A 25,199-nucleotide genomic window follows, 5' to 3' on the forward strand; every position below is an offset into this window, starting at 1 on the left:
CAGGGAGAAAATAAAAGTGAGATTAGAAGGCACGTAGTGATTCAGTGTAAATTGTGGAACTTACATTTTTCTGTTCCATAGGCACCAGACACATTTTAGTCTTAACTATAACAGTTTAAAATATCATAAATATAGAGGTGCCTGGGTGGCTCAGTCAGTTAAGCCTCTGACTTCAGCTCAGGTCATGATCTTATGCTTCCTGAATTCAAGCCCAGCCTCAGGCTCTGTACTGACAGCTCAGAGCCTGGAGTCTGCTTTGAATTTTCTGTCTGCCTCTCTTTCTGCCCCTCCCCTGCTTGTGCTCTCTCTCTCTCTCTTTCTCTCTCAAAAAGAAGCATTAATTTCTTTAAAAAATAAAACACCACAAATACCAAAAAGAAATTCACAAATACTATTCCCTTTAATGTAGGGAGTATGGTAGATCTGAGCCTGCAGGTGAATCATTACTTTTGGTAAAATATGTAGAATATAACAGAAACAAATCCCTCATTGAAAAAGCCAAACAAGTTTAAAAATCAAAACATACAATATGAATGAATTTTTATTCACAACATGTAGAACATTCTTTGTGTTAACATATGTGCTCATGTACAAAACAATTACATCTACCTATTAGCATTTTCAATTAAATTATGATCTACGTTTTAATTGACTAGAAAAGCCAGAAGTCATTCAACTCCTGAAAAATGTGTTCTTATTAAAACTTAAACTGGAAAAAATATAATGCTTCAATGGTTTTATTTAGCCTTTGTATACCTAAAATTATTATCAGAGTTTATATATTTAATATTATGCTTTATAGATTATTTAAATAGGCAAATATTTCTTTTTAAGAAAAGCTTTCATCTCCACAAGGTAGAATATATTCCTTTAATTGTTAAGGTAGTTTTGAATAAACTCGGGAATTGCTAACAAGGCATGCAAATCTTTACTTTAACTCCTTTATATTATGTCATTTTATAACAAAAAAGAGAAGGAATATCTTTAAACTATGATTTTAAAGACTATTATAGGAAAGCACATTATCTAATTGCCAGATAAAATAATTCAGCACTATGATACATTGCTTTGATAGATCTTAAACCAAGCAGCATTACGGTTTACATTTTGAAACTTTATTCTTCAAAGCATCATAATTATTTTCAAACCTCATCAAATTGAGAAAATATGTTGTTTCTTTATATTTCTTTATTGTTAATTTAACACCTAAGAATTGTTTGCCTTGCTGTTATTTAGGCCACTATTCCTGTAAAACACAGATAATCCTCCAAATGATTTATATTGTTCTAAGATGCAGCTATAATTTTAGGTCTATTAAACTTGGATTATAAATATCAAACTGTGGTAAATCATTTACTGAGCTTGTTTAATACATAATTCCAGTTGGATTAAATAATTCTTCAACCTCAAGGGTAAAGAATTGGCAGATGTACTGGAAGATGGTTTTTTTTAGAAAAGAAAGAGAGAGAGAATCCTTACTTCTATTGAAATTCAATGTATATCCTCATGCTTACTGCAGATTTCTGGCGAATGCTAGTTATCAAGAAGCCTAAGTATTTGTGCTTGGTATAGTGGTCACAGTACAGTTTTTGAGAGGACCAGGAGAAGTGCTGGGGCAAGGGAAAGGATGAAATGGGAAAACCCACTGCATTTCTGTTAGATGGAGAAATCATCCCCACAGCAGACAGAATTCTGAGAAATGCATATCCCCCCCCCTCAAATTATCTGCAGTGCAGTTAAAGAGTTATAGTTTTGCCTCTTCTTTCCAAACATGGATATTATAAGTAAAATTGGTGGGAAGAGTAAAGGGCAGGTATTAAATTATAATTGTTTGGTTTTGTTCCACCATACCATCTATAATTCTAAGTAATCAAAATCAACTAGTTCTCTAAAGTCACAAAGTATTACGGTACAAATCTGGTACTATTATTATTAATTTTTAAATCAAGGGCAATCTTCAAATCAAAGACAAAAAATAGTGTTTTGTACTCTGAGGGGAACAAAGACCAATGTGTCATATGAAATGAAATTAATGGTTTTAAAACATGATTCACAGCAGTAGAAACTTTGAATCTCCTAATATTTCTATTAGAAGGGAACCTCTGGCTATAGCATGCTTTTTTCTACTTTGTCTAGTTTAGAGAATATGCAGTAATTATAACATACTGGATGCAAAATGATGTTAGGTATTTAGAAAACGTTTAATATGATTGGTACTGAAAATAGAATTTATTATTGCATTCCTGAGTTCTCAAACACCATCCTAATTTGTTGAGCTAAAACAAGTGAATAAAGTACTAGGATTTTAGTAGTAGGAACCTGCATGTGTTTATCTTCTCTTTTTAAAGAATAAGGTATTATACATCTTAACTCCAAATCATGTGGTGAAATCCTTGGGTGATTCTTTGATCTTTGACTTCATAAGCTGAGGAATGGACAAGAACTGGGAAAACTAGGAAAGGAATCTGTTCAAATCACTGGCTGGTTAATTCAGATGGGCCCTGTTTTCTATCTAAACTATTAAAGAAAACTATTCTCTCTTGTTCTTCTTCCCTGTCTTACCACATTTCCAGCAACAAAACAGGCAACATTTTGTGACCAGGAATATAGTAGTAGCCACACAGGCCAGCAGGAACCCAATCACATCCAACGAGTGGTACTGGACCCAGGTGAGGTCATGGGAGGTTGGCCGAAGGTGTTTGGCTCCTTTGTGGCGCATGACAAACTCAATCCAGAAGACTGCTCGATCCAAGGGCTTTGTAGGCTGATCATGGTGAATTCTTGATAACCTCATAGCGTTCTCTTTATAGCTAAAGATTGGATACATAGATAGCAATTTGAAAAAATTCATTAAGAACATGAGATACCTAAAATTATGTTTCTATCATTAAAAGGATATTACATAATTATATAAGAAATTGTCATAAATGATATCGAGTACAGAATGCCTATGACAATTTATTTCCTCTTGAGAGATTACTAGATACGTTGGCCCTATCAGCTGAATTGTTTGTAGTTTAAGTAATAATTGGAAGTAAGGGAGAAAAGACTTGCTAATTGGAAATACCATTAAAAAGTTTAGAAATAGAAATGTAGAGGGACACCTGGTTGGCTCAGTGGGTTAAGCCTCTGGCTCCTGGTTTTGGCTCAGGTCATGATCTCACGGTTTGTGAGTTCAACCCTGAATGGGGCTCCTTGCTGACAGTGTGGAGCCTGCTTGGATTCTCTCTCCCTCCCTCTCTCTGCCCCTCCCCTATTCATGTGCATTCACGAGCTATCTCTCACTCTCTCAAAATAAATGAAACTTAAAAAAAAAAAAGAAATATAGAATATGTAGGTTGAGAATACAGACTTTTGATCTCATTTGCTAAGCAAGGTATTAGGAATGAGCTAGTGATAGGAAGCAGTATTGAGGGGCAGGCCAATGATAAGGGGCCCCCTCTCCCCCTGCCTGAGTTTGAGCTGGAGTGTTAGTGGGATGATGCAAGCAAAATGAATCTGTGTTCCTTTTCCTCTTGGGATGTTATTTTCAGTTTGTTGTTGTTGTTGTTGTTGTTCTGACGTGTTGCTAAAATTTGTTAAGTGGACTCTAGTTCTTTTCTGGAGCTGTTTTCTTTCCTGGAGGGCTCTATAAGGTTGACCTTTGCCAGGCAACAGAGAGGCTAGGGTCTTCTATCTTGCTGTTTGGATCTCTCAATTGTATTGCATCTTCTTTCTCTTGTTTTAAGTTAGTATATACCAATATAGGATTTAAAGAAAAATTTTAATGTTTATTTATTTTTGAGAGAGACAGACAGAATGCGAATGTGGGAAGGGCAGAGAGAGAGGGAGCCACAGAATCTGAAGCAGGCTCCAGGCTCTGAGCTGTCAGCACAGAGCCGAACACAGGGCTCAAACTCACAAACTGTGAGATCATGACCTGCGCTGAAGTCAAGACGCTTAACTTACTGAGCTACCCAGGCACCCCAATATAGAATTTTTTTTTAATTTTTTTTTCAACGTTTATTTATTTTTGGGACAGAGAGAGACAGAGCATGAATGGGGGAGGGGCAGAGAGAGAGGGAGACAGAGAATCGGAAACAGGCTCCAGGCTCTGAGCCATCAGCCCAGAGCCTGACGCGGGGCTCGAACTCACGGACCGCGAGATCGTGACCTGGCTGAAGTCGGGCGCTTAACCGACTGCGCCACCCAGGCGCCCCTAGAATTTTTTTAATCAAAAAGTAGCATGATCCAATTTTTATAAAATTATTTCTTTTTCTTCCCTATTTATAGATTAGCAAAAGGAAATATCTGAAGTAATATTTCTCTACTGCTAACTAGTTATATCTGCATCAGGAAAGTTATTTTTTATTTTTATTTCTCTATTTTTTGTTATATTGCCTAATTCTTTATACTGGTAATATTTGCAATTTTTAAGAAATAAACAATAAAATTGTTAGGAAAAAATAAAGATCTGCATCTCTTCAACAATAACTTATTTTCTTTAAATAAACAGTATTTCTTTGAGGTTGTAATCTATTACCTATTAACAGTAGGTGAATCAAAGGGCCTACATAAAATTTGAGGAGTATAAAACAATTGAATCTGATACTAGTTATTTGCTGTTGATTACCTAAAAGTGTCAGCTTAGGGCACCTGGGTGACTCAGTCATTAAGCATGGGACTTCGGCTTAGGTCATGATCTCACGGTGAGTTTGAGTCCCACATCCAGTGAGCTCCAGCCCCACTTTTGGTGAACACGAGCCCTGTTTCAGGTGAGCCCTGCTTCTCTCTCTCTCTCTCTGTCTCTCTCTCACCCCCTCCTTTCTCTCCCTCTTTCCTTCCTGAGATTCTCTCTCTCCCTGCCCCCTGCTCACTTGCACCCTCTCTCCATCTCAAAAAAGTGTCAGTTTAAAAATTGAATGAAACAATTTACTCCTTTTAAAACACCAGATGCTTCTCAGGAAAGAATATATTCTATACTCACGAAGGGTTGTTAATAACTGCCTTCAAAGCATTAAGTAGATCGGAACTTGTCATTGTATGTAAGTCTACTTTAAGAGCTGCCCCTTTGGCTTTCATACGAGCAATATTATCATACTGATCACCAAATATGGGAATTCCCACCATAGGGACCCCATGGTAAATAGCTTCATAGATCCCATTGGTTCCACAGTGAGTGATAAAAGCTCTGGTCTTGGGATGACCTAAGAGGAAAAAACATATCATTATTCAAAGTTGTGAGAGTTTCAGAAACAGAAAATCGTGACACCTATAAACCATTGATTCAATTAGGTAACATATACTTAAATTCAAGTTAGTTAACATGCCATGTAGTATTGGTTTCAGGAGTAGAATCCAGTGATTCATCACTTTCATATAAAACCCAGTGCTCATCCCACAAGCATCCTCCTTAATGCCCATCACTCATTTAGCCCCCTCCCTCCCTCCCTCCCTCCAGGAACCCTCAGTTTGTTCCATTTTTTTATGGTTATTTATTTTTGAGAGAGAGAGAGAGAGAGAAAGAGAGAGCATGAGCTGGGGAGGGACAGAGAGAGAGGGAAACACAGGATCCAAAGAAGGCTCCAGGCTCCAAGCTGTCAGCACAGACCCCTTACATGGGGCTTGAAATCACCAAGCGTGAGAACATGACCTGAGCCAAAGTCGGATGCTTAACTGACTGAACCACCTAGGCACCCATTCTATGTCTTTAAAAGTCTCTTATGATTTAGGCAGCATCTTCTACACAATTCTGTGCCATGAGACTATATATAAATTCCTATAAGATCTAAAGAAAGCAGCAATTCGTTATTCCAGGCTAAGCAGCAATTACTTACTCTAGCAAGTAAGTCATTTCACAAACCTCTAAGAAGGTCTGTGTGGACTTTAAATGATGGAGAGTAGTTGCCAGTTGGACAAATTGGGGTGAGGAATTAATAAAAAAAAAAGGATGGAGGGATTTAAAAAATGAAATTCTTGTATGGATAAGGGAAGGAGTGGTGGGAGGTACAGGGTTTCAGTGGGAGAATGTTGGCATAACAGTCTAGGAAGATAAATTAGGGAAAGTTCATGAAGCACTCTGTTTAATAAAATGGGATTTTACATTTGATTTTATAGTAGTATAGAGACATTTATAATATTAGAGATGGTGAATAGGATTCTCACTTTTTTTTTTTTCAAACAGAGGAGGAAAGAAGAGAGGTGGGAGTAAGTGGATATAGAGAACCAGGAGGCTGCTGCAGTATTTTATGCAAGAGTTAATGAGAGCCTGATCTAAAAGTGTGTTGACTCTGACTCTGAGGAGTCATAAATGGGAGAATTATATTTTGATTGTAATTTAGAGCTCGGGAAAGATTTGCTCCTTGACCAAACTCTAGTCAAATTTCTTTGAACTCTCTTCTCAACTAGGCTCTGATTTTGGAGCTTCTGAATTTCTCTCTGCATTGCCCAATTTTAGCAAGAATCCTACTAAATCAGTTTAGCTAGACTCCCCCAGTTTGGTATCTGATCACCCATATTTATATCTGATTGGTTTCCTCATCCTTCACTTTCCCCAGGTGGTGTCTGATGACCCTGGTCTGTTTTCAGCAAGAATCTGCTTAGGTTGGTGTAGCCAGAATCCCTCCCTTGCCCTGATGTTTCCTCTTAGTATTTTTCTACCCAGTGACCCCCACTCTGCTCCTTGGCTATAAGATCCCCACTTTGTCTTATTGTATTCAGAGTTGACTCCAGTCTCTCTGCTTCACTGCAAAAGTCCATGAACTAGTATCTATATTCATCATAATGGTCTTGAATAAAGTGTGCCTCACAGTTTTTAACAAGTATCATGAAGAATTTTTTCTTTAACAAGTTCCAGAAGAAATGCGAAGAAGAAATTAAAGAGTTTTTTGCTTGTTTTTAACACAAATTTGTTGGATTGATCCGTTACTAAATTATCATTCAGAGGATCCCTCATTCAGCTCTGTTGAGTTTTGCTTCTCTTTGGTCTTACCAAGAAGATCATTCTGGGGAATCCATTCATATAGCCGGGTATTGGGTCCTAACGTGTCTGGTTTCTTTCCTGTGTATCTCCACAGAACCTGTTAAAATAAATACCTTTAATCTATTAGAAGATTTTCAGAAGCACATCCTTTCAAAATGAGACACTTACTCAGAATTAGCCTAGTTCAATGCCTCCCTGTAACAAATGAACAAAATAAGGCCTTAAATGATTAAGTAATGAACGTTTAAAGCACTGAAACGGCAACTATGTTTTCAAATGCTTGCAATAATCCTAATAGACTGTCATCATCAGGGCCATTCTCAGTAGGTGAAGAAACAAAAACAGACAATCTGTATATGGAATAACTACATATTGGTGTTATTAGGCCTTTGTGGTTAAGGGAATTTTTTTAAACAATGTTTCCAGAGGCAAAGGAGAAGGATGTTACATTCCCTTTAGGAATTTGTAAGTGTTTTGAACTTTTGTTATACACTTGACAGTGACATAGAAGCAAGTATTGTTGGGGTGCCTGGGTGGCTTAGTTGGCTAACCGTCTGACATCAGCTCAGGTCATGATCTCATGGTTCGTGAGACTGAGCCCCACGTTGGGCTCTGTGCTGACAGCTTGGAGCCTGGGGCCTTCTTCGGATCCTGTGCTTCCCTTTCTCTCTCTGCCCCTCCTCTGCTTGTGCTCTCTCTCTCTCAAAAATAAATAAATAAAACATTTTTTAAAAAAGAAGCAATGTCTTTTTTATTGTGGTCGAATATATGTAATGATATTTAGCATTTTAATGTATTATAAGTATATAATACAGTGGCATTAAATACATTCACAATATTGTAGAACCATTACTACTATTTTTAACTCAAATGTGTCTGTCCATCATCTCCAACATGAACTCTGTATCATTAAACAATTAACTCCCTATTCCTCCCACTTGGCAGACTTTGGTTACCTTTATTCTACTTTCTGTCTCTATGAATTTGACTGCTCTAGGTACCTCATCTAAGTGTAATCATACAGTATTTGTCTTTTTCTGACTGCCTTATTTCACTTAGCATTATGTCCTCAAGGTTCATTCATGTTATATCATATCAGAATTTCCTTCCTTTTTAAGGCTGAATAATACTCCATTGTGTGTATATACCACATTTTGTTTATCCATTTATTTGGTGGTTGTGAATAATGCTGCTATGACCATTGGTGTACAAATATCTCGTTGAGTCCCTGATTTCATTTGTTTGGGTTTTTTTTTTTTTGGATATGTAGGTAGGATTGTAAACACTGGGTCATATGAGAGTTTTATGTTTAATTCTTTGAAAAACAAAACTGTTTTTCATAGATACTACATTATTTTGCACTCCTACCAACAATGTGCAAGAGTTCCAATTTCTCCACATTTTCACTAACACTTGTTATTTCCCAATTTTTAAATAATAGCTATACTAATGGATTTGAAGTGTTATATCTTTTGTGCTTTTGATTGCAATTTCCTTAATGATTAATGATGTTGAGCACCTTTTCATGTACTTATTGGCCATTGTATATATTCTTTGGAGAAATATCTGTTCAAGTCCTTTTCCATTTTTGAATTGGGTTTTTGTTGTTGAGTTTTAGGTGTCCTTTATGTATTGTAGACATTAATCCCTTATCAGATACATGATTTACAAAGCTTTTCTCCAAATCTGTATGTTGTGTTACTTTCTTGGTAGTATCTTTTGATGCACAAAAGTTCTTAATTTGATGAAGTCCATTTTCTTCTTTTGTTGCCTATGCCTCTGGTGTCATATCTGTGAAATCAAAGCCAAATCCAATGTGATGAAGTTTTCCTCCAATATTGTCTTCTATAAGTTTTATAGTTTTTCTTCTAAAGTTTAGGTTTCTGATCCATTTTGAGTTAGTTTTTGTATACGGTGTAAGATAGGGTTTTAACTTCATTCTTTGGCATGTAGATATCAGGATTTTACCAGCACTTTTTCAGAGACTCTCCTTTCCCCACTGGTCTTGTACCTTTGTTGAAAATCAACTGATCATATATGTGAGGGTTAACTTTTATTCTGTCTTTCATGCCACTGGTTTATATGTCTCTTCTGCCAGTTCCACATTGTTTAATTTACTGTGGTTTTATAGTAAATTTCAAATTTCAGAGTTGAAAAATGGGAGTCCTCTAACTTTATCCTTTTTCATAGATTGTTTTGTCAATTTATGGCTCTTGCAGTTCCATATGAAATTGAGGATTGGATTTTCATTTGTACAAAAAAGTCTGTTAGAATTTTGATAGGCATTGCATTAAATCTGTACATTGCTTTCGATCATGTTGACAACTTAACCATGTTAAGTTTTTCTATCCATGCACATGGTATGACTTTACTTATTTAGATATTCTCTGGTTTCTTGAAGAAATGATGTTTTGTTGTTTTCAACATACAAATATTTCACCTCCTTGGTTAGATTTATTCCTAAGTATTTGATTTGTTTGGTTGCTCTTGGGAATGGAATTGTTTTCTTAATTTTATGCTCAGATTGTTCAAATATGTGTGTATAAACACAGCTGATTTTTGTGTATTGATTCCACAATTTTGTTGAGTTTGATTATTAGCTCTATTAGCTCTTTGTGGATTTTTGGGGATTTTCTATGTATAGGATGATGTCATCTGCAAATAAACATTATTTTACTCTTTTGTTCCAATTTGGATGCTTTTTCATTTCTTTTTCTAGTGTAATATGCCCAGACCATAACTTCTGGTACAATGCTAAATAGCAGCAATGAGATTAGGCATCCTTGTATTGTTCTTGATTTTAGGGAGAAACTTTTAGTTTCTGCCATTAAGTGTGATGTTAGCTACGGGTTTTCGGAGTTTACTCTTTATCATATATTGAGGAATTTACCCTCTATTCCTAGATTTTTGAGATTTTTTTATTATTAAAGAATGTTGGATTTTATCAAATTCCATTTTTGGGTAAGTTGAAATAATCATGTGATTTTTTTTTTCCTTCATAAATATTAATGTGATGTATTGCACTGATTAATTTATTTCGGCTGAACTACTCTGGCATTCCTGGGATAAATCCCATTTATGGTGAAACACCTTTCAATATTATAGTGGATATCATTTTTTTAAATAATTAATTTTTTTCTAGTGGATTTTATTTGCAAATATTTTATTGAGTATTTTTACATCTATATTTACAAGGGATCTTGGTCTGTAATTTTATTTTCTTTTACTGTCTTTATCTGGTTTTTGTATAAGGGCAGATTTGGCCTCAGAACCATTTAGGAAGTGATCCCTCCTCTTCAATTTTTTTGGAGAATTTGAAAAGTATTAGTTTATTTAATTATTTCTTAACTGTTTGGTAGTATTTACCAGTGAAGCTATATGTCCAGGACCTTTTGTCATTGAGAGGTTTTTGATTACCAATTCAATGTTTTGAGTTGGTATAGGTTTGTTGAAATATTTGTTTCTTTTTTAAAGTAAATTGTGTTTTTCAAGGAATTTATCCATTTCTTTTAGGTTGTCTAATTAGTTGATATACAATTGTTCCTAATAAGCTCTTATAATCCTTTTTATCTCTGTGAAGTCAGTAATCTGCCCAGGTTCATTTCTGATATTAATTATTTGCATCTTCTTTTTCTTTTTTTTAATTCCCCTTTGCCAGCCTGGCTAGAAGTTTCAGAAATTTGTTGATATTTTCAAAGAACCAACTTTTGGTTTCATTGATTTTCTTTATTATTTTTCTATTCTGTCTTATTTCTGCTCTAATGTTATTTCATTCCTTCTGGTACCTTTGGGTTTAGTTAGCTTTCTTTTTAGGTGTTCTTTTTAGGTGGTTCTTTAAGGTGTAAAATTAGGTGTTGACTTTAGATCTTGCCTCTTTTTCAATGTAGACATTTATAGCTATAAACTTTCCTCTGAGCACTGCTTTCATTGCATCTCATAAATTTTGGTGTATTGTCTTCATTCATTTTCAAAGTATTTGTAATTACTCTTGTGATTTATTTTCTGGCTTATAAGTTGTAAAGTACAATAGGATACGTTAACTCTGCTCCTTCATAGCTACATCCCCCACTCTCTGTTCCTGATGACACAAGATACACATTTATACATTATGTTTATAAAAATAGATTAGATTAATAATGGCTATTTATGCATTTTAAAAAAAATCTTTGAGAAGGTTTTAAAAAGTAGAATACAATTAAATTTTTGAGAAGATTTTAAAAAGAGGAATACAGTGGCACAAAAACAGACACTCAGATCAATGGAACAGAATACATAACACAGAACTGGACCCACAAACGTAAGGCCAACTAATCTTTGACAAAGCAGGAAAGAACATACAATGGAATAAAGACAGTCTCTTCAGCAAATGGTGCTGGGAAAACTGGACGGCGACATGCAAAAAAATGAACTTGGACTGCTTTCTTACACCATACAGAAATATAAACTTAAAATGGATGAAAGACCTAAATGTGACAGGAAGCCATCAAAATCCTCAAGAAGAAAGCAGGCAAAAACCTCTTTGACCTTGGCCACAGCAACTTCTTACTCAACACATCGTCTCCTGAGGCAAGGGAAACAAAAGCAAAAATGAACTATTGGTACCTCATCAAAATAAAAAGCTTATGCACAGGGAAGGAAACAATCATCAACACTAAAAGGCAACCGACCAGAATCAGAGAAGATATTTGCAAACGACATATCAGATAAAGGGTTAGTATCCAAAATCTATAAAGAACTGATCAAACTCAACACCCAAAAAACAAATAATCCAGTGAAGAAATGGGCAAAAGACATGAATAGACACTTCTCCAAAGAAGACATCCAGATGGCCAACAGACACATGAACAAATGCTCCACATCATTCACCATCAGGGAAATACAAATCAAAACCACAATGAGATACCACCTCACACCAGTCAGAATGGCTAACATTAATAACTCAGGCAACAACAGATGTTGGCAAGGATGCGGAGAAACAGGATCTCTTTTGCATTGTTGGTAGGAATGCAAACTGGTGCAGCCACTCTGGAAAACAGTGTGGAGGTTCCTCAAAAAACTAAAAATAGAACTACCCTATGACTCAGCAATTGCACTACTAGGCATTTATCCAAGGGATACAGGTGTGCTGTTTCAAAGGGACATATGCACCCCAAAGTTCATAGCAGCACTATCAACAATAGCCAAAGTATGCAAAGAGCCCAAATGTCCATCAATGGATGAATGGATAAAGAAGAGGTGGTATATATATACAATGGAGTATTATTTGGCAATCAAAAAGAACGAAATATTGCCATCTGCAACTATGTGGGTGGAACTAGAGGGTATTGTGCTAAGCGAATTTAGTTGGTCAGAGAAAGACAAAAATCATATGACTTCACTCATATGAAGACTTTAAGAGACAAAACAGATGAACATAAGGGAAGGAAAGCAAAAATAATATAAAAACAGGGAGGGGGACAAAACATAAGAGATTCTTAAATATGGAGATCAAACAAAGGGTTACTGGAGGGATTGTGGGAGGGGGGATGGGCTAAATGGGTAAGGGACTTTGAGGAATCTACTCCTGAAATCACTGTTGCACTATATGCTGACTAACTTGGATGTGAATTTAAAAAATGAATTAAATTTAAAAAAAAATAAGAAAAAAAGTAAAAAGTCGAATACAATTACAACTACAATAATACTAGCTTTTGTAATTGCCTTAGTTTTTACCTTTGCTGCACATCTTTATTTTTTCACGATTTTGTGTTACTGTCTAGTAGCCTTTCATTTCCACCATAAAGACCTTTCATTTCTTGCAGGGGAGGTCTAGTGGTAATGATCTCCCTTGCTTTTGTTTATTTGTTAATGTTTTAATTTCTGACCTCATATATGAAAGAAATGTGCCTGAAATGAAATTCTCAGTTGGCAATTTTTTCTTTCAGCACTTTGAATATATCAACCCATTACCTTTTGGCCTCAAGGTTTCTGTTGAGAAATCGTCTAGTCACCTTTTATGTGTTGAGTTGCTTCCCAAGATTCTCTCATTGTCTTTGTCTTTCAACAACTTGATTATGTATCTTAGTGTGGATCCCTTTGAGTTTATTCTACTTTAAATTCATTAAGCTTCTGGGATTTTTAGATTTGTGTCTTTCATTGAATTTGGGACCTTTTAAGCCATTATTTCCTCAAATTATTTTTGCGCATTACTCTCAGGGACTCTCAGAGTGTGTTTGTTCTTCCACTTTATACTATCCCATAAGTCCTTTAGGCTTTGTTCACTTTTGTTTTTCTTTTTGTCCTTCTGTCTTGATAATTTCAATTATTCTTTCTTCAAGTTTGTTGATTCTTCTGCTGGCTCATATCTGATTTTGAATCCCTGAAGTGAATTTTTTATTTCAGTTATTATAATTTTTAGCTGCAGAATTTCTTTTTGGTCATTCTTATGATATCCTTCTCTTTACTGATATTCTTATTTTGTTCCTACATCATTTTCTTCTCTTTATCAGGGTCTTCCTTTAACTATTTGAGCATCTTTAGGGCAATTGTTTTCTTTATCTAGTACTTCCAACAGCTAGGCTTCTTCAGGAATGGTTTCTCTCAGGGTGCCTGAGTGGCTCAGTTGGTTAAACATCTGATTGGGCTCAGGTCATGATCTCACGGTTCATAGGTTTGAGCTCTGTGTTGGGCTCCACACTGCTGGTGTGGAGACTGCTTAGGATTCTCTCTCTCTCTCAAAATAAGTAAATAAACTTAAAAAAAAGGAACGGTTTCTCTCAATATATTTTGGTCCTTTTGATAGGCCATAGTTTTACATATGCCTTTGTATGCCTTGTCACTTTTTTTGTTGTTGAGAACTGGACAAACGATTTTTGTAATCAATATAATAACTTTGGAAATCAGATTTTTTTAGGCAATTTTTTTTTTTAATTTTAGAGAGAGAGCATACAGGCAGGGTATTGGGCAGAGGGGGAGAGGGAGAGGAAGAGAGAGAGAGAGAGAGAGAGAGAGAGAGAGAGAGAGAGAGAGAATCTTAAACAGGCTCCATGTTCAGCATGGAGCACAATGCAGGGCTTGATTCCATGACCTTGGAACACGACCTGACCTGAAATCAAGAGTGGGATGCTCAACCAACTGAACCACCCAGTGCCCCTGGAAATAGGATTCTCTCTTTCCTTAGGGTTTGAGGCTTATTTATTTTCATTATTGAAAAGTGTCTCTTTGCTAGGAATCAGACTGAGGTGAATGCTTTAGATCTTCTATATCTAAAGCATTTTTTTTGAACCTGTATCTTTCCCTTGACATGGACATTGCTTTCTAAATTCCATTGTATGTCAGGTTGTTTTGAATGGCCTCATTCCTTAATGTCTGGCTCACAGGCAGAGAAAAGAGGGAAAAAGAAAAAAAAAAAACAGTGCTGCTTCAACTAATGGGTGTTGAAATAATTATGACCAACTTTTGTTTCTACATATCAGTGGATGGAAGGCAGTAGTTAGCAATCAGAATGCAGAATCATAATATTTAGAGGATAAGATCCTTTTTGTCCATCTTGGCTCCACCAAATCACACAGTAATAGAGGCAGGTTAGCTGCCATGAGGCTGGGTGATACAGGATCTGAAGCTCCTGCAATGCCAAAATTAACTACAATTGACCAAAATTAATTACAATTGATCAGCCAATATTTCTCCGCAAATTGCAAGTGCTCAGATAGACTGTAGAGTTCTAATATAGTTACTTCAGAGTTTTTGCTAGTATAATTGCTGTTTAGGTGCTTCCTTGGTGCTTCCTACTTTACCTTGATGTCACCTCTAAACATATTTCAATACAATTAAAAATTTAATACTTTTATGAAGATTTTTAAAAATTAAATATTTAAATGGGTACTGCTTCCACAAACAATTTTCCAAAGGAATTTAGTTATGAATTTAAGCACTGTCATGATTGTTTGGAACTTAAAAATACATGTAATTGTCTATTTTGACTAAAGCTAGAAAACAAAAAAATATCCCTGGTAGTTTAATAACATTATTAAGTTATAACCTAGAATGTTATTAACTTAAAAATCAGATTTTGCTAAGAACATCATAGAGTGAACTGCACAAATTTTTTACTGTATTACTAAAATTTTTAACTGTTTAAGAGAATCCTTATTTAGGAGTATTCTAGGAAGCTAAGTTGTCAGTTCCAGGCTAAACCAGGATCTGGTTCAAAACCATCAATTAAAAGTCCCAATTATATATAGTCCCAATTATGAATTAAGTTCATATTTTTAAAATATCTTTTCCTTTACTATCATATTCATTATAACTGGCATGTGTGCCTCAGACTTAAAAATAAACAAGAACAACAAAATAAGATTAGATTACATAGAAGCCTTAAATCCTAGACATAGAGCCAACAGATTGCTTCAGATTAGTGAATGATTTATTTTATCCTATTAGTAAAAATAAAAATACTACAATATATGTTCCTGATAGTAATGCCAAGTTTAAAGCAAGATAATAATCAAATGTTTTTAGTGGCCCTCTCTAGCATTTAATGCTTTTTCCTCAAAGTTCAGTTAAATTGATATTAACAATACTAATAGCTTTTCTTAACATTCGTTAAGTAGATTTTTAAGGAGAACTTCATGGATTTTAAAATGGCTGCCCCTCAAAAAAAGATAAGATTATCCGACCTTCTGTGGAATCTGGGCAAGGGCTGATGCAATTAGATTAGACTTTTCTTCTGTGAGGTTTTTGATCATTGAACCCAGAGTAAATACCACAACTCCATCCTTTCCAGAGCTTTGGACAAACTCTTCTAACTCCTGTAAAGAAAACAGTCTTTGTAATAATGAAAATTTAGAGCTTACAAGAACAAGAAAGCCATATAACTTTAGCACTGTGTTTGAATTACTGAACAGTTCTGTCTTTCCATGTTAACCATTTTGGAGTATGAAATATGATCACTGGTTATCAGGCAAATAAAAATAATTTACTTTGGAGGTTCCCTTCCAATGTGTTCTAAACACTTTTGAGGTATGTTTGTGTGTGCCTGTGTTTACAAATTATTGACTATGTGTTATCTCCTGCCATGTGCTGAGGTCTTTGGATGCATTATTTAACTTAGATATATATGGTGAACTTAAGAGATACGTATACATTTCCACATGGGAGAGCTGTTTCAGAGAGGTTAAGTAATTTGTCCAACGCTACACAGCAGTAGCCGGCAGAACCAAATTTCTAAGTGAAGCTTGTTGACTGTACAGCCAGTGACCATACTTAGTACTCTCTACTGCCTCTAACATCCTCTCCATAATGCCCCAAATGTGGCATTTGATTACTGCTTTAAGTTAAATTCTTCTGGTACTTCACTTTATATTTAGCCTTGGATGCTAAGAAGATTATCATGAACCTTTATTTTCATTCACAGCCAGAATAATGATATGCTAATGGCATACTTACTTTTTTTCTGTTTCTAAATTTAAATTTTCTTTTGGTTACATTTGTACTTTATATAAGCTTCCAGTACCACATTTAGAAATCAGGTAGCCATTCAACTTATCAGATAAGTAACACAGAAATACCTATAATATAATACCTATAAGTGACAATAATATTATGGAAATATATGGCTTTGCATTAAAGATAAAAATGGCATATTTAATCATGTTGAAGTCAAAAGCAATCTTTTTATCCCATTTTCAAGTACTAAATAAACTAAGCCAATCAAGTAAGACAAGAAAAAAAAATGTATGATGATTGAAAGGGGAAGACAGGAAAGAGATTCATTTTAAGGAATTGGATCACATGATTATGGAGGCCGACAGGTCCAAAATCTGCAGGATAGGCTATCAGTCTGGAGACTCAGAGAAAAGCCAATACTGTCTTTCAGGTCTGAAGGCTGTCTGCTGTCAGAATTCTCTTTTGCTTCAGAATGGTCAGACTTTTGTTTCATTCAAGCCTTCAGAGGTTCACCAACATAATGGAGAGCAATTTGCTTTACTGAAAATCCACCTATTTAAATGTTAATTTTATCCAAAAATTACCTTGCAGAAACACCCAGAATAACAGTTGACAAAATATTTAAGTATTTGGCCCAGGCAAGCTGACACATAAAATTAACTATCACACTGTGATGATAGATGGATTGACTTAATATGTAAACCCAACAGTCTCTTTAATTTTCAATTACAGCAAAATCTTCTTGAGAAATCGGCAAATATTCTATAATGTATGTAGAAGAATATCTTTCATAAATAATTAATGAACTTTGGAAAATAAAAGGAAATACTTGGGAGTACCTCAGATAATAATACGTAATATGTAACATGAAATATGTAAAATGATTGCTCTGATCTCCTACTAGATGATGTGAACAATAGAACAAAATAGTAAGACCAGAAAAAGAACTGAGTATATGAAAGCCTTCCATGGGATAAGAGTGATGTCAGAAGTTAGTGAGACAATCAGTGAGAAAAAAAATCACACTGAGTAGATTATTAGGAGTGGTGTAATAATATATATATTATTGAGACAAAAAAGGGAAGTGAATATTTATCTCCTACATATATTTATATGATATTGTAATAATAATTTAAAATCTAAATAAGCCTGTTCAAGCCTTTAACTGACTAGATCACCCACATGATGGAGAGCAATTTGTTTCACTCAGAATCCACCTATTTGTTAATTCTTTAATATGCAAGCATTTTCACAAAATTTCATTCCCTGGATAATTCAGGTGTTTAGTTTTGGTATTAGAATATTGCAGGATTTTCAGCAATATCCCTAATTATAAAAAGCAGATTAAGGACACTAAATGTATGTTACCTACAAATAGAAGAGTCAATGTGAATGTACAAAGTAACCCATAATGAGGATGAAAAGTGAAGTAATCATGAGGTTTGAGGCTCTAACAGAAAGAAACATGACAAAATCTGATAAAACTTGATTCTTTCCACAAATAATAACCACATTTGTGTGCTGTTTTTGAGTTAGTGTTTGTACACTTTTGTAGTGTCCTACTATGCTCTGGTGGGAAGAGATAGGGGAAATAAGATTGCATTGGAGAAACATATATTACTGGTGAAATAAATAATTATGTAAATACACACAAACATAGATTATGTAAACACATATGGTATGTTATGGTATCAGTAATAAGGCAATAGGAGGGTTCTGAATAGTACTGAATTATTAAGATATAGCAAATATGCCTATAAGTAAATCTTACACTATCCTGACAGTTTTTTCTTTGTCTTTAGAATTGAATCTATACAGTGCATGGGTATTTTATCAAAAACTATGAAATAACATAAAGAAGGCTCAGAATATTTAAGTGATTACTTATTTTTTAATGTTTGTTTATTTTGAGAGAGCAAGTAGGGGAGGGACAGAGAGAAAGGAAGAAAGAAAATCCCAAGTAGATTCCACAAGGTCAGCACAGAGCCCAAAATGGACCTTGATATCATAAACTGTGAGATCATGACCTGAGATAAAATCAATAGTTGGAGCTTAATAGGCTGAGCCACCCAGATGCCCCTAAGTGATTACTTTCTGAGCAAAAGCAATAGTTTAGAATAATATAGAATGGATTTCCAATATTATTTAAGTTGTCAAAATATTAATTTATACAATAAAATAAAGTAAAACTTCCTGTTACATGGTTTAAAAATTCCCAAATATTCTCAGTCTCTTCGATGAGTATTCCATATACTTTCTGGTCTTACTGAAAACTGGATTTTGCCCTATAATCCTTTAAGTATACTCTATTCATTCTACCATACTTATATCAGTCAGGGTCCAGATAGACACTTGATCTGTGTTCTCCTCTCTTCTGACTGTATTTCCAACGGTTTCCTTTCCTATGCCTTAAAAAAGTATCTTCATCTTATGTTTTTAATCATAAAAACATATCAATATCAATAACCCATGATTCCTAATGCCAATTGTCAATCTTTTAGGAACAGCCCCCGTTCACAGAGGCATCTAGTTCATAGTCTTATGCTCCACCCCAACTTCTGTTTTTACTCTGGGTAACTTAATGTTCACGATAAGCACCCAATATGGAATCATGTTTTTTTTATCCCTTGACATCCCTAATTTAAGACCATTGCTTATTTAAAAGGCAAAACCATGGAGGCAGTAAAAAAGTGGTGATCCCAGGGATTTAGGGATAGGATAGATGAATAAGTGGAGAATAGGAGATTTTTAGGGCAGTGAAACTGTTCCGTATGATACTATAAGGGCCGATACATGACATTATACATGTATCAAAACCTATAATATATATAACATAAAGAATTAACTTTAAGTTATGGAAATTGGTTGATATTGATTGTAACAACTGTGCCCCACTAGTGTGGGATATTTATGGTGGAAGAAGCTGTGTGTAGGAAAGAGGCAGGAAAGGGTGGGAATTCTCTATATTTGCTGCTAAATTTTGCTGTGAATGTAAATGGCTCTAAAAACAGTGTATTAAAATTAAAAGAAGAAAAACACAAATACTGCCTATCCCCTGAGATTAAGACACTGTATTCAACAGCTGCTTACTTAACATCGCACTGGTACCTCAAATTTAGCATGCCCAAATATGAACACATTATTTTCCCTCACAGCTGCTCCCCTTTAATTCTTCACTTTAGTAAATGCCACTATTCTCTGCTAAATTGCCTGTAAGAAACCAACAAAGACATATACACAGAAACAACAAGCCAAGGATTCATTCTCGAACTCCCTCCCTTAATCCCCACCTCCAGCCAATCACCAAATCATAATGATTTTTTTTTGTAAGTACTTCTTAAATCTCTCTACTTCTACTCAAAAATTACTATCATATTATAGTTTGGATCTCTATAGTCTCTTGCAGGAATTATTGCAACTGTATCTCAGCTCATTTCCCTGTGTTAAATCTTGCTTCATTCCAAACAATAGTCAATGTTTATGAAAAGGTAAGCTGTATCACATTGCTGTTTAAAAATTATACACTGATCTTTCATTGATCTTAAATTTGAAGAATACTTAGTATTGCCCATTTGTTGTTTTTTTTTTTTAATAAACTATCTCCTGATAACCTTTTCAGTCTAATTTCTCTTCTTTGTTAAAACCAAACAGTTCATCATTGTTGAACTTTTGCCAGGTTTTGTGGATGGGCCATTATAGCTCTATATGAAATATTCTCAGAGTATTATAATTTCCCCACTATTATCCATTTCTAAGACTAGGTTATGCTATATAACATGCAGCTACAAAATCTCAGTGGCCTAAGACAACAATTTATTTTTTTCTTATGTTGAATCCTTATCTATTGAGCTGCAGCTGGTTTATCCATTCTTTAATCGGGAACTCGGGTTGATATATTATCTAGAACATTACCTGTAGCTACTATCTGTAGCCCTTTGACATAACAAAGGAAAAGAGAACTCTGTAGTAACCAGATCTGACAATTAAATAGTGGGCCTAGAAGGGATACATACCACTTTAGCTCAGTCTCATTGTGCAGAGTACTCCATGGTTCCACTATACTCAGGGGCTAGGAATCTCATCCTTAGCAAATATGTGGCATAGCTGATGAACAACATCACTAGTGGTTGCCATGATAATGTTATAAGATACCTATGGTAGTATAATAGTCTAAGAAAATAATGTCCATTAATTGCTGTGTCTATGTTTTCAGTTTAGGGATTAAACATTATAAATAATAAACTAGAAATAATTCCAGGAGATAAAAAGTTAAACAATCAAAAATAAACACTTATTTACCTTCGGCAGGGGCTTTGCAGGTTTGCAGTGCAGTCCTCCAACAAATTCAATGTTAGGTAAATAAGGGTAAGGAAATTCAATATCCCAGTAAGTTCGAATCAACCACATTTCAGCTTTCCCCATAATCTCACATAATGTGGCAGGTTTTCCTGAATAGAAATGAAGGATAATGGAAAACTGGTATATTAAATAGGAAATGTTTGACCATCTAATTTTCTAAGAAAAACCTTTAAAGAACCAATATTGGGCCCATGCAAACCACACAAAATCAATTCACCTTTTCCCCCTGAAGGCACATAATAGTGAGATTTTGAATAACCAAGCAAGGATTTAAGTCTAGAACAAGACCAAAAGCCTGCTGCTTTCTCCTGCCAACGGAGTCTCTCTTCAGCTAAGCCTGAGCCCTACTTCATGCTCAGAATTGGCAAATACTCTCAGCAAAGGATAAGAAACAAGCAGTGATCCTTGGCTCATTGTAGTAGGGTCTCTGACTCTTCTGGAATTACAATTTGTCTCATTCTTGTTGCTCCAAAAGCCTTTTGATTTCTTTAAAAACTGACCTTTGAAATTCATCTGTCTTCTCGTGTTTTCGAGTGTGCTGTAAACACCTACTCACACCCAGCCAGGAATAGAAATCTTTTAATACATTTTTGAAAAGTCTTATCTCCCTTGCTATGCAAAATTAAAGTTCCTGTTTCACAAGAGTTTGTACTCTTTGATAGCAAAATATTAGCTATTCTGACATATTTAGTTGACTGACAGCAACAAAGGAGTGCCTTTCAACTGATGTGGCAACCAATTGAACATTAACAGAATAAAAACTCAAATTAGTGGCTGAATTAAATGATTTTCCTTTTTTAGGAGCCAGAGCTTTATTTCTGAATTCTAGTCAATTACTATGGTATAAGGAAACTTACCCAGAGGTTTTGTGTCCTTTTGAAATATATATTCAGTATTGCTGATATGAGGAAATTGTAACTATATAGTTTTCCACCATAAGGCCTTTTAAATATTCTCCTTGATAATTCTAAATATGCTAAAATTTTGATCAGAAAATATGAGGGATTTTGAATTGACCAGGACAATCTATCTGTATAAGCAATCACAAACAAATCTCAGTAATTTATGGGTTTGATTCTGGTAATGGCAATGGTATTGAAAATCCAACTTCATACTCAGTACATACTCCATTTTAGTGACTTCCTGGTGTCAGCCATGGATGTAATCTTCTTCTCTTTGTGTAATGCTTCACTCACCCCACCTTTTTTATAACAGTTTTGCAATTTATATGCCATACAATACTTCTTTCTAAAATACACAGTTCGGTAGTTTTTAGTATATCCATAAAGTTATGCAGCCATCACCATTATTTAATTTTAGAATATTTTCATTACCGCCTCTAAAAAACCCTGTATCCATTGGCAGTCATTCTGTTTCCCCTTCTTTGCAGCCTCTGACAACCACTACTCTACTTTCAGTCTGTATTGGTCTGTTCCAGAATAATCTCACTCATTTCATATAAATAAATTACAAATGGTCTTTTGTGCTCCCATTTTTCACTTAGCATAATGTTTTCAAGGTTCACCCATGTTGTAGTCTGTATCAGTTCTTCATTACTTTTTATCACTTAATAAGATTTCTTCATATGGATATGCTTCATTTTCTTTATCCATTTATCAGTTGATGATCATTTAGGTTGTTTTCATTTTGGGCTACTATGAATAATGCTGCTATGAGCATTCATGTATATGTTTGTGTGGGCATATGTTTTTATTTATTGTGGATACACAGCTAAGAGTAGAACTGCTGGGTCATAATGGTTGATTCACTTCTTCATGACAAGATAATATCTTTTTGCTGTTGAATTTCCATTCCTGAGAGATTAATTTAGGACACTTAATGCAATTTATTGAAATGAAGTCAATATAGTACAAGGGAAGTAAAAATAATTGATTTGGATAAAGAGATTTTTAGAAACCATTGTCTCAAATTTGGAAGTCAAAAGAAACCACAGCATGCCTTTTTGATGTCATACTGAGACACTCTTAAACAATAAATGATGGAAGAATTATTTAATTCTTTAGAAGAATGTGCCTATATTTTACTTTTTTATTACTGATTCCCTATTTACTTTTGAGTCCACATATAGTTAGGTTAAATGTTAGCTTGCATATTTCTGTCTGGTAGAAAATATCATTCCCCAAATTATGATTTTATTGCTCTATATGACATTAAGCAGTTTTGTGTCTAACTTTAGTAGTATTACCCTAACATTACTTTTTCCCCCCAGTTGTTTACAAGTAGCTCCTCAAAATATATTTGAACCACACTTGCATTCTTAACTGGTTTCCTCCTCAATGATTGAATATATATATATATATATATATATATGTATATATATGTATGTATGTATATATATATGTATGTATGTATATGTATATATATATGTATGTGTATGTATATATATGCATACATATACATATATATATTTATGATTCATTTAATGATTGTATAAGAATTATGGGTTGTATTTTTTTCAAAAATAATTCAAAAAATACTTGGAATACATTACATAATGAAGATCCTAAATTCTGAATAACCTAAATAAAAAATAACTTTATTCTACTAAAGTAATAGAATTTTTAAACTTCTGAGTCAAAGAAATGTTTTCCATCTACCTATCAAGCCTTCACATTCTTCTTTCTCAGATTACTGATATATTCCCAAAAAGAATATTCTAGGGTGCCAAGAGCTAAGAATCAGAGACAGTCATGTTCCATCAATGATGGTTCACTATAAAATTTTTTTTTTCAACGTTTATTTATTTTTGGGACAGAGAGAGACAGAGCATGAACGGGGGAGGGGCAGAGAGAGAGGGAGACAAAGAATCGGAAACAGGCTCCAGCCTCTGAGCCATCAGCCCCGAGCCTGACGCGGGGCTCGAACTCCCGGACCACGAGATCGTGACCTGGCTGAAGTCGGACGCTTAACCGACTGCGCCACCCAGGCGCCCCAATGATGGTTCACTATAAAAGAGGTTCCAAAACTTCATGTTAAGTTTCTGGAACCAGAAATAAACAGACAACTTAGATCCAGCAACAGATCACTCACCGCTTTATTCATGACTCAGAAAATGTCTCCAAGATGAGATACTGTTACCTTTGCTCAGTTTTGCCTTTTGCTGTTTGGCCCCTGACCATGGGTAAGTGATGGGCATAGCAGTTTCTGTCCACATGTTTTTAGGGCCAAATCTAGAAGAAATAAGCACCTGCTTCCATCCACAGAAGGCCCAGAAAAAGTCACAGTGCTGTGTGTTAGATCTTATACTATCCTGAACTAATCACTGGCATATCTTGGGCAGCATACTTCATCAGCAAAGGCAAATGCTGTTTGATATCGATTATATGCAGAATCTAGAAAAATCAAACTCATGATAAGAGAGATCTGATTCGTGGTTGCCAGAGGCAGAGTGTAGAGTGGATGAATGGGACGAAGGTTGTCAAAAGATGTCCATTTCCAGTTATAAGATCATAAATACTGGGGAATATAGTGTACAACATAATCATTATAGATAAGAATACTATTTTGTTTATTTGCAAGTTTCTAAGAGAGTAGATCTTAAAAGTTCTCACCATAAGGAAAACAATTATAAGTATGTGAGGTAATGGGTGCAAACTTATTATGGTAATCATTTCACAGTAATACATCTCTCAAATCATTGCGATGAGTATCTTATAAAATGTTATACCTCAACTGTATCTCAGTAAAAGTGCAAAAATTCATAACAAGAAAAGAGTTTTGGTTATCACATATTACTCATGATCTTACTGGAGCAGTCAGTCAATGGAATACGCAGCACACACACATACACATACACACACACACACACACACTCTCTCTCTCTCACAAAATCACACAAAAACAAAAAACAACCCTCCAAAACAAACCAAAAAGTGAGATCAACTTCTGAAACAAAAAAAAAAATGACTGTCATTACTTACTGACTTTTTATGAATTGTCAGTCTAATCTAAATCTAATTTAAATACTAGTAGAGTTGCTAAGGGATTATATTTAGGTTGCTGAATTCAAGAGTGAAATACAAAAGCACCAACAGATCTCCTTTATCTTTATAACTATAAAAAAGAGATATTAATGGTAACTAGACTATAAAAATAATGCTAGAAATAAGTAAGAGTTTTAGCAAAGAATGGTAAAATATTACTGATTGTTATAAAAAAGATCTGAATAAAAATTTGTTTTGAAAAACTTTAGATGTGCAAGAGGTCAGTTTTCCCCTGATTGATCTCTGAATTCAGTGTAAACTTAACTCAGTAAACACATAGAGCTTCATAAACTTTCCGTAAAGTTCATTTGAGAGGAAAGATGCAAAAGGCTATCTACAAACATTTTATAATAAACAAACATAGTAGGAATTTATACTCTTAAGCTCCAGAGATATAACTTAAGAATCTTATGTGGGAGTTTTTTTCCTGACATTATTTTGTTCTGGCA

General features: G+C 34.7%; 1 protein-coding gene across 1 annotated transcript in view; it reads right to left on the bottom strand.

The window, feature by feature from the left end:
• Positions 1–440: 440 nt before the first annotated feature.
• The window catches only part of LOC125164241 (UDP-glucuronosyltransferase 2C1-like), a 28,657-nt gene continuing 3,898 nt past the window's right edge, over positions 441–25,199 (bottom strand). Inside the window, exons 2-6 of the mRNA XM_047856838.1 lie at positions 20,687–20,835; positions 15,619–15,750; positions 6,971–7,058; positions 4,967–5,186; positions 441–2,810 (exon numbers count right to left, since the gene is read on the bottom strand). Coding sequence (XP_047712794.1) covers positions 2,531–2,810; positions 4,967–5,186; positions 6,971–7,058; positions 15,619–15,750; positions 20,687–20,835 — 869 coding nt within the window. The 3' untranslated portion in view covers positions 441–2,530. The remainder of the gene's footprint in view (positions 2,811–4,966; positions 5,187–6,970; positions 7,059–15,618; positions 15,751–20,686; positions 20,836–25,199) is intronic.

Source organism: Prionailurus viverrinus, chromosome B1 (genome assembly GCF_022837055.1).
Source record: "Prionailurus viverrinus isolate Anna chromosome B1, UM_Priviv_1.0, whole genome shotgun sequence".
In the NCBI taxonomy this organism is placed as follows: domain Eukaryota; kingdom Metazoa; phylum Chordata; class Mammalia; order Carnivora; family Felidae; genus Prionailurus; species Prionailurus viverrinus.